The sequence below is a fragment of the Theobroma cacao genome, chromosome 4 (assembly GCF_000208745.1).
Source record: "Theobroma cacao cultivar B97-61/B2 chromosome 4, Criollo_cocoa_genome_V2, whole genome shotgun sequence".
NCBI lineage: Eukaryota > Viridiplantae > Streptophyta > Magnoliopsida > Malvales > Malvaceae > Theobroma > Theobroma cacao.
In genome coordinates this window covers 18337701-18348076 of record NC_030853.1, presented here as the reverse complement: position 1 = coordinate 18348076, position 10376 = coordinate 18337701, and the positions used below count along the sequence as shown (strand labels likewise).

General features: G+C 33.6%; 1 protein-coding gene across 1 annotated transcript; it reads right to left on the bottom strand.

The window, feature by feature from the left end:
• LOC18601755 (developmental protein SEPALLATA 1) lies at window positions 1016–9087 on the bottom strand. Its single transcript, XM_007032803.2, has 8 exons — window positions 8499–9087; window positions 4241–4319; window positions 3970–4031; window positions 3675–3774; window positions 2508–2549; window positions 2377–2418; window positions 1451–1587; window positions 1016–1354 (listed from the first exon to the last, which is right to left on the bottom strand). Exons 1-8 carry the CDS (start codon window positions 8681–8683, stop codon window positions 1270–1272), a joined length of 732 nt encoding a protein of 243 aa, XP_007032865.1. The 5' UTR covers window positions 8684–9087; the 3' UTR covers window positions 1016–1269.

Sequence of the window (10376 nt, the reverse complement as noted above, 5' to 3'; positions counted from 1 at the left end):
CCCCCCCCCCCCCCCCCCCCCCCCAAAAAAAAACCATACAAATAATTAAAAGAAAAAAAAAAGGGTCTCATAGCAAGCAACATTTGGTGAAATGATGTCAAAATTGAGGCAGTAATAGTTGTGAAATGTGAATGGGAATTAAATCTCAGATATCAGGAATTATATGAAAGTTTATAGTATTTTTCAAATTTGAATACGAAAGATGAAAAGAAAAAGCTGACCTCTTTTCTCACATGTGTGTCTATGCCTATGGCCTATGGGATTTTTACTTTAAAGACACAGGAAGGAAGCATCTTTGGCCCGCCTTGGACTGGGGAATGGGAAGAGGATACACCTTTTTTTTTACCTAAATATTTGCATGATTTATTATATTATTATTATTATTATTATATGGTCAGTAAAAGCTTAGTTGTTTCTCTGTTGGGCTATCTAGTGGACTTAAAAAAGTTTTCATGGTCAGCCCAAAACTAATTTAGGGGGGGTATTATCTGTTCTTGTTTTCTCAGGTCACATCTTATTACTTTAGACAGCGCAATTCGGAGATGTTTAGCTACTTCTTCCTAGCAATTAAGACAGCTAGATTAGGATAACCTCAATTTGCATCGCCATAGTCCACAAGAAATTAATCAAAGGGCTTCTCATCTTCAATGTTATGAATACACCAGTCTTGGTAAAATAAGACACTGCTTTGTAAAACATTTTCTAAATTCTTCAAAACTGATGGTGTTGGATCCTTATCAAGGTCCCCATGCATTTAGAAAGTAAAGTACCATGTAAGGCAGCTCATTTCCTGCTCAACCAATCTAGCCACTTTCTTAATAATGGCTGGGGCATTGACCTGTCTATCATGGATGACCAACAAGTCAAGGTAAGCAACCATATGCCCTGGAAGATTTTTCTTCGGACTGCAACTTTAACCTAAATATCACCTACAAGTGCTGGCCAGACATAAATACGCCCGACAAATCGTACCAGTGTAGTAAGTGCTTAACCAGTGACACCAGAAATATTTATGTAAGAAAGATCAAAGCAAGGAAGGACTATTAATAAAAGTCTGTTATGTCTTCCAATATCATATAAACTGGTAACATGGCTGTTGTCTGTGGCACAAGGTTTCATTGTCTCATCAAATTCAGTCACTGCTGTTTTTATGTCATTGCAGGTTATGCATGCTCTTGAAACCATTTACACATTGCCAACATCAAGAAGCATTTACCTAGTAGGTAGCTACTAGTTTATGACCATTAACCATATCGTGCAAGCAAAAATTTAAAGCATCCATCCGGGGATAAAACCATTGACTTGCTGGGCATGAGTTGTAGCGGCTATCTGGTCTGAAGCAACAGGATTATACCTTCACCAGGAAACAAATTAAAGAGATGAAAATTAGCATAGACAATGTAGTTACCTAAGAGAAAGGTAAAAGGATTTTAAGGACTTGAAAGCCTACCCTATCTGCAAAGTAGGATTGCATTCCAAAGGCTGAAATAACCCCTGAGATTGAGCCTGCTGGTTACCGTATGGTACACTTTGCTCACCACCTTCCCATGATGCTCGAAACTGGTTTCTTGCACTGATTTCATCAAGCTGCCAAACACACACACAAAAAAAAAAAAAAGGAAGCAGCTCACAATAATCTCAAACATATGAGAAACCTACTGGGAAAGGCAGAAGGCCAGCAAAGCTTGAGATCTTAACAAGTGTCAAAACTCAGTCATTACATTATCATAACATATACAAACTTTACATTTTCGAAACTTATGGGGAATTAAGTAGCAAACCTTCAATAAAATGCTATATTTTCCCTTAGATAAACTAGCAATTTGCCCGTGGAACATAAATTTCGAGGTTTGTTAGTCTCATAAGAAGGCAAGTAATTAAAAGCTTGTGATTGACTCCTCTAGATGCTTGTCAAGGCTGACTTGTATGTTACAAATTCAGCTAGGGTAGACTTACTTGTAAATTTTTTGAAATGAGGGTGGACATACAACAATTTGAGCAATTTCAGGCTTGTAACTTTTCAATCTGCTCACATACAGATGTTATGTGTTGTTTGTCCTTTCCATAGATGACAAATACTTTCAGGTTCAAACATAAAGTACTTATGATCCCAAAAACTTGTTTGCTTTACATTTCCTATGATCTTACATTTCCTGTGACAAATACTAAATCTTACTTTAAAATTGGGCCCAACTTTGAACTCTGGAGTTCCGGTTCAAGTTTGTCTAAAGCCGTATAAGATAAGTCAAATTAAGTTCATTCACCCCGCATCCCAAATAATGAACAGAAAATTCTCAAATAGTCCAAGTTGATGAACAACAAGCTATATGCCTTACATGATATCTATTACTTTTATAATTAGAGATATGATTTTACCTTAATTGACAAAGCCCTGTTAGCTTCCATCAACATTTGTTCCTGTATTTAAAGCCGGTAGCCTGTTAGTATTTTAGAAGACAAAAAAAGTTTACTAGTTTTTTTCTTTTTTTCCTCCAAAATTGAGATACCTTATTCTGAAGATCAGAAAGCTGGTCAAGCAAATATTGGGTCTGAAAAGGACATTGAAATAAGTGTTAGAATATAAAATGTAAAAAACTTTATATTTGGAGCAAAGAGGGGAGGGACTGAAGATATGCTGAAAGAGTTGCAATGACAAGTTAATCATACCATTAAATTACTACATAATGTTGCACAAGGTATAATTAATTTTTTCATGGAAGACAGTGCATATAGACCAGTGTACTGATCTATGCTATTTTTCAAAAGCTTCATAATGAAGGAATGGTTGAGTTATGATTTTGCAACAAGTATTATATGATATACCTAGCTGCTAAATGTCATGCTCTTGTGGAAGTTACAAATTGATCCATCTATTTGGATCATCTAAATAAGTACATGACAGCTAGCAATACTAATAAGAAGCATGGGGCTGCAAGCTTGTAGGTTTGTTACATAGCTGGGAAAGAGGGAAAGCTAAGTGTGGACTACCAAACATATAAAATTGAAAATGGACACTCCACAGAAAAAAGAAAAAGGTGTCAAACTGACCAAAAGAAATAGCCTACTTTTACCTGTTTTTATTTTAACTATCAATACATTAGAACTTTTGGCTGAGTAAAAAAGATACAAAGAAATTAGTTTCAAGTAAGATGCCATTATATTGTTTCCTCTTGATTCCTGTTATTAACCCTTTCCTTAGATCTTTAAGCAGAGGTAGTCATAAAGCCAGCTCTACAGGTTAAACAGATTGTAATTTAAATAGAAAACTGATGGACAGAGACTCTTATTAATAAAGATGGACCTTGGTAGCAAAGTGCAGATAACTTGTAAGAAAGAAACCTGATTTGAACTGAATTCATGGAATCTAATTGGAACATAAATATAGCTGAAAAAGCTAAATTAAAATGTTGAGAATAATTGGCTTGTTGAGCCTCAAGCCCTAAACTAAATCACACATGCCGGACTTGTGAGTTGCAAGCACCAAAAACTTAAATAAAAAGGACCAAATATAAAGCAATTTTATATTCCTATTATCATTGAAGTTTTCCCTTCAACGTCCAAGTTTCATCTACTCCTAGACTACCTACAAATGCAGAACATAACCTACACCTTGTNGGGGGGGGTGGGGTAGATGTTGACAAACAGGTAATTATGGATGATGTAGATTTAGTTACCTTGGTGGAGCGGACATGTTTCAAGGATGTTTCTAGTTGACGCTCAAGCTGCTCAAGCTCCTTTGAGTTTAAGGGGCCCAAGTCTTCACCAAGAAGATTTCTGTTGAACCAAGGATCATATAACAATTGCTCATGTTCAAAAATACAGAGCAGGAATGAGTACAATCCTTGAGTAATTGCCCAATTCTCCCCAACCTCACAAGAAAAGCACTCGAAAACACAAAGATAAAGGCAAAAACAGCCTATGAAATGAATCTAAAAATCCAAAGCTAGGTACAGTTGTTAGACTAATTACCGCTGAGTTCGTTGCAGGGCCTCATATCTAGCTTTCAGTTTTAGGTACTCCCGATAGCTGCTCTGTTACAGCCAAGAATAACAGCATGAGAAACTATAAAGTCATCATCTAAGGGAACAGATTATCAAAAACTTACAATTTTAAGATTATTAAACTAACACCAGGAATTTGTCATGTCACAAATATAGCAAATAGTTTATGAACATATAATATACCCAGATCTCAAATTCAATTGCTGCATTGCGCTATAACAAAGTTATTTTGATCTCACCTCAAGCTCCTTGGCTGGCTTGCTAACTTCCACTGCACCATAACTGCATTTCTGATATCTTTCAAGTGTCTTGAGCATGCTGGGGTGAAGGCAAGTGGAAAGAAATTTATCATGATGCTAAATTTGAACATAGAATTATGAATTTTTTGCATTGAAATGTTCAAGTCAACGTACATAGAGAGCTAGTTAGTGTTATATCTTGGATAATAATAATTTTATTTTGTTGGTATCTTGCATGAATTATCAAAGAATGATATATTATGTGAAGTTAACATATAGCATATGTAGAAGTACAATTTCAACAGATTTCCACTTCTCTATTAAGGTGAGGGTAATAAATAGTAACATACTTGAAGCAATTAATTAAGTAGGTGCTTGGCTAAGAAGCCATGAGGTTATATTGGAAGATTCATTCCAATGGTAAAGAGACTCTAGATTATATGCAAGCGCGAGTGTAATTTTATGCATGCATGTGACATTGTCAAAATTACTTGCCACGCCCCATATTTATCACGTGTTTCCCAATAAGCCAATGCTTTATTGTAAACGGATAACTTGTTTAACACAAAAAGTATTCCTACTTTTCTGAAGAAGTTAACAACAAGAAACATTAACCTAGTAAACAAAAGAAATTATTATGCGTTATTGATATTATGGGGTCTAGAAATGATAATCAAAAACTCAAGTTATAAAAAGTAGCCACATGACATTACTGGTAGATCAACCGAAATGCAAATACCAAAACACCAAAAGATGGCAAGTATGAATGTTTGCATAAACATGTATCACAAAGCATGTAAGGGCATGCACACGTACTCACATATCCAACTATATGGGAAGAATTAAGGGGAATGTTGTCCAAAGTTTAGTTTTTCCTTTAGCATGATAATTAAGATAATCATATAATGTATACCTTTCAATCTTTTGGCTAAGCCCTAGAATTCTAAATGGTAACCATGTTTGGGAAGGTATCAAACATAGAGCACATACTATTGCTCTCTGAGCGACAAGTATTTGGACTATTTCTCTGAAATTGAATTCCAAGTTAGGCTTATGTGGGTTGGTTCTCTTAGTCGGAATTACTCAGCGAAGTCTTTCTGTAGGTTGGTCTCGAAAGAAGTGGCCCCTATCATGATTTTTGAAAGAAATTTTGGAGGGGTCTTTGTTTTTGCTCAACGTTTTGGAGGGGTATTGTCTCACTAAAAGTTGAAATATTCTGCTAGCAAGTGCTTAAAGGTGAAGTAGCAAAGAAATAGAATTAATGAAGAGAAAGCTACTGGATATTAGCTTGGCCAGCTGGTCGCTATGCCAAAAGGAGAGTGAATCTGTAAATAATTTGTTTTGTACATGTCAAGAATCATGGAAGTTTTGATCAATGCGGTGTAACATTTGGGGAGTAACATGGATTGCACCATGAGAAGCTTTCCAACAAGTTATGACACATGGTGTTTATTTGCCGTCATTTGATCTATTTGCTTTTGTAGGAATAATATCGTGTTTAACAGTAGATGTTTGTATGTTATCCCACTATTTGATGTCATCAAATTAAAAATTGTTTGATAGGTAAAAGCTAGATGGTCAGAGCTTAACTAATCGGTTATGAATTTATTTAGATATCCTAAAGCTGCTGTAGTCCTGAAAAATGTAAAAGTGATGAGGAGTGGAGTTGTGTGGGATTGCCTACTCTTTACTCTCTCAAATTTAATGTCGATGGAATGACAAGGGGTAGTCCAAGGGCTGCTAGAATTGGTAGGGTGTTGCGAGATGAGGTAGGTTCTATTAAAATTATGTTCTTCCAATTTGTTGAATAGGAGATTCGAACCTTCTTAAGAGCTTGCTATTAGAGAAGCTTTCATGATATTTACTGCAATAAATAGGCAAATTCTTATAACTGATAATTGAAAAGAAGTTCCTCTAATATCGTGAATCGGGTTTTATGTCTGCCCTAACTAGAAGACTACATAATTAGTTTGAAAAATTAGTGAATAATTTTTCGTCATGAAGTGAAGGAGAACTATGAATGAAAGATTGAAGTCAAGCAAGGCTGCCACAATGACACAACTACTTGTAAAAGCTCCAGTTCATGAGTCTTGCCAGTTCCTTTTCAATTTAAAACTAGTATGCAAATTTCTCTCCTCTTAAGAACTAATCCTTTGCTACTGTCGCTTCTCTCTTATCAAGTTTACTGATAACAGAACATTTTTCTTCATAACTTAGGATCATCTTGATGTTTATTTCTACAACTAAACCAAGGCTTTAGTGGCATTAGAATAGTATATTGTTGTCCTAAAGAAGCTGCTGTAGACACTTTGTTAATCATTGAATATAGATAATGCAACATAATTTGATTTTTTACATCAATAAAATGCATAATTAGTGTAATGCAGCGTTTATTCGAAAATTAACCTCATGACAATGTATAAAATAATGATTGATTCCATTACCTTTTGAGTTTAATAAAACCATACCCTAGAATTTTCTATTTCACTACTAGTGCAGTACAAAAACTGAAAACAAGAAACAAAAATAAAAATTAAAAAAGGAACTCAATGCATCTTTTCACAATATAAATTTCACATCAAATACATATTCATCCACTTACAGCCTTGAGCTACCAAATTTCTGATATACCCGAGGCAAATGAAGGAAAATAAAAATTGAAATTAGGCCAGTGATTCTCTAAGGAATATCTATTGAGAAATTATCCTGTGGACATTTCAAGACATGACACCCTATTGATCAGGGGTAAGGTAACCCTACTGAGGACATGACCTTTGTATCCACCAGTGTTACAAAGAAGACTCAAATCTTCTGTGGGAACTACTAGGATTATAACAATTTAACTAAATTTATAAAGAACAGAATTAGCTACTAATAAAAGAATTTAACTCAATTTACAAAGAATTATCTGAATAATTACAAGGTTCTATTGCTATGATACATAAATACTTACTGTTTACATAATTTTTTAACACTATGCATACTATAGTATTGGTCTTTTCACAAGAAATCAAACACATATATGTTTAATGATGTAAAGTTATACTACTATGGCAAACCATACGTTTGAAACCCTTATCAAGAGGTGACATCTAATTCTTAATATTACAAATATTAATTCGCAAAACCTGGAAACCTCTAATAAAAAGGACAAACAAGAAAATACTAGTACAACTCCAAAATCTTCACCCTATCAACCTCTCAGTAATAAAGTGTAGCCTATAAGGAAAATCATATGGTATAACAAATCCCTAGAAGTAGCAATCAGTGATTAGTAAGAATATCTGGCAATGACCTTATTTTATGTATTTCTTTAGGAAAATATTAGTAATTTTGTTAAATGGAACTTGACCCATTAAAAAAAAAGCCCATAGGAAATTTTCACAAAAAAAAAAAAAGCAGTGGGGAAGAACCTTCTTTTTTACCTAGCTCTGCCATGAATAGTATGATAGTTCTACACCAACCTGAAAAGTTTCATGCACAGAATATTGCAATGGCAGACTTCAGAATAAATGAAGCTCATGAACAAATTATATAGTTCTCTTTGTCTAGATGGGAGAGAATTGGCTAATGGATTAAAGCCATTTCAGCCGAAAAAAGATCTACTGATCTTGTAAACAGTTTCTCTATAACAAGATTTCAGAAGAAAACCTGGGAAAAAGAGTTTTTTGGATATAAATATTGATTGGACAAAGATCTGTATTTTGTTGCTTAAGATGAAAATTTGTTGTTTAATCATTAGAAAAACTCAAAAAAAGAAAAAAAAAGGGTCTAGACAAATAAAATAATTAGAGGTAAACAAGCAAACAAACAAACAAATAAATCATAAATCCAACTCAGATCTTATACCAAACATAAAAAAAAAGAAAAAAAAGAAACCTAGACTTTGAGCTAAAAAAGAATTACAAAAGAAAAGAGTAAAATATCATATATAAGAATGATCAGAACTTCAAAGCCACAAAAGAACAATAAAAATAAGCAAAAAGTAAGACAATTACAACCTAATGGAAGCTCCTAAAATCGTCATAATGGAAAAAAACAAAACAAGTCAAAGAAGACAAGGATCAAATAATTTAAAATAAAAAAATAACCCAAGTTCAGATCAACAGAACAAGCAAAAGAAACAGATCTTCACAAGTCAAAACAGCCAAAATAAAAAAGGAAAAAAATAAAAAAACGTAGACATATCTTCATGAATGAATATATATAACCAAAAAATAAAAGAAAGAAAGAAAGAAAGAGCTAAAAGGGTAGATACCTAGCACTGCTACAAAACTCATAGAGCTTGCCACGGTTAGAGAAAATGATAAGAGCAACCTCAGCATCGCACAAAACAGACAATTCATAAGCTTTCTTGAGCAACCCATTTCTTCTCTTGGCAAATGTAACTTGCCTGTTTATCTTGTTCTCTATCCTCTTCAACTCCACTCTTCCTCTCCCCATAATCTTCCTCACCAAAAGATTTAAAACCCTTTTTTTTTTCCTTTATTTCCTTACTTACTATATTTATACTAACTACACCTCTACAAGTATCGATTATCAATATATCTCTATGTATATAATTATTTCTTCTTTTGTTAAACTATGTTTATTTTTTCTTCTTCTTTTTATTTTTTTTCTCTCTTTGTTCTTGGGAACCAGCTGCTGGTCGAAGGCTGATCTTTCTTTTGCTAAGTCAGGGACTCATGTCCCCAAATGTAACCAAATTTGTGAAATATACAGAAAAAAGTTGGATTCTTTGCATCCGTCAACAGAAAATATAAAAAGAAGAAAAAAGAAAAACAATAAGAGAGAGAAAGAGAGAGAAAATTCCTTGAAAAATTTGGTTCCTTGTAAGTTTGGTTCTTCTCTACTATCAGCTTTCTAACCTCAAGGTTTTAAATATCATCAAAAATAAAATATAAATGTTTTTTTTCCTTTTTATTTATTTATTTTTTTGGTCTTTAGGGTTGTTGCTTCTTTCTAGTTTCATACTATAACCTTGGCAAAATTTTACTGTTCCACTTTTGAGTAAAAGTGTTTCCCACATCTCCGTTTCAGAGCGTGACATGCACCATCCATAAATTATTTGTGTATCATTGTACCCAAAGCGAAGATAGGATAGAATCTTGCGAGGTGATCACGCGCGACTTCAGGGCGTGGTTAAAGAGCTCCTTTGTTTTAATCGAACTTTTGCATATCGATTCTAGTTGTCTTCAGAAGTCTTCAGGACGTCGTCACTTACCTTAAAATGGATCCACACGTGTCCGTTTTTCATTGGTTTAAATTTTTTTATCTTTGCAAAATTCTTTTTTTCCCTCATTTTATTTTTCTTCACCTTTTTGTCCCTACTAAGGTAAAAAAATTACAAAAGGACTCTGATTTTTTCTAAGTTGTTCTTCAATGGCAAATTTGTCAAAAAAAGTAGGCAAACAAGAATATATAATTGCCTTGATGAGTAATGCATGTTATTGATTTATAGAGAAAGATAACCATCTCTAATTAGCAAAAGAATTGCCATTAAAAACACGGAAAGTTGTTAAACAGTGAAAACAGATAATAAAAAGTTTCACGTCCGCATCGCCCTTGATAATTAAATTTTAAGTAAGTTCTTTAAAAAATTATATAACGAATTTCCCCACCTTTTCTATTAAAAATGTGAATAAGGTTAAGTCTAATTAAAATTATAAAAAAGACCTAACATTATACTGCTTCTATGGTCACATTAATTACCATATATGTACATCCATAGCATTGATGTTTGAAGGTAAAACAATAGTTAGTTTTTTTTTTCTCTCTCTCTCTTCTTTCAATCAAAGAAAAAGAAAGCAGAAAAAAAAAGAAAAAGGAAAACATGAAGAATTAGGATTATCAGTATGTTCTCTTGCCATGTATCCCCATTAATGACAGACTACAAGCACTTAAATACTCTTATTCTACAACTGTTTTGCTGACTTCAATATTCCGAGGGAATGGTAGCTAACCCTTTTGATCCTTTGTCCAACCACTTGTTGTGAATGCAAGGACAAGAGAAACTATTGCTTTGACCTCACCTCATATCTTAAAGAACAATTTTTTTTTTTCAAAATCAGCATATATCCCTCTTGAATATGTGTGTTGACATCACAATGTCCTTGACCATCGGTTTATAGTAGTT

Coding starts and splice junctions, on each gene's coding strand:
- LOC18601755 (XM_007032803.2), bottom strand. CDS start 8,683: ATGGGGAGAGGAAGAGTGGAGTTGAAGAGGATAGAGAACAAGATAAAC. Junction 4,320..8,498: donor GAGTTTTGTAGCAGTGCTAG/GTATCTACCCTT, acceptor CCTTCACCCCAG/CATGCTCAAGACACTTGAAA. Junction 1,588..2,376: donor ACAGGGCTTTGTCAATTAAG/GTAAAATCATAT, acceptor TGTGTTTGGCAG/CTTGATGAAATCAGTGCAAG.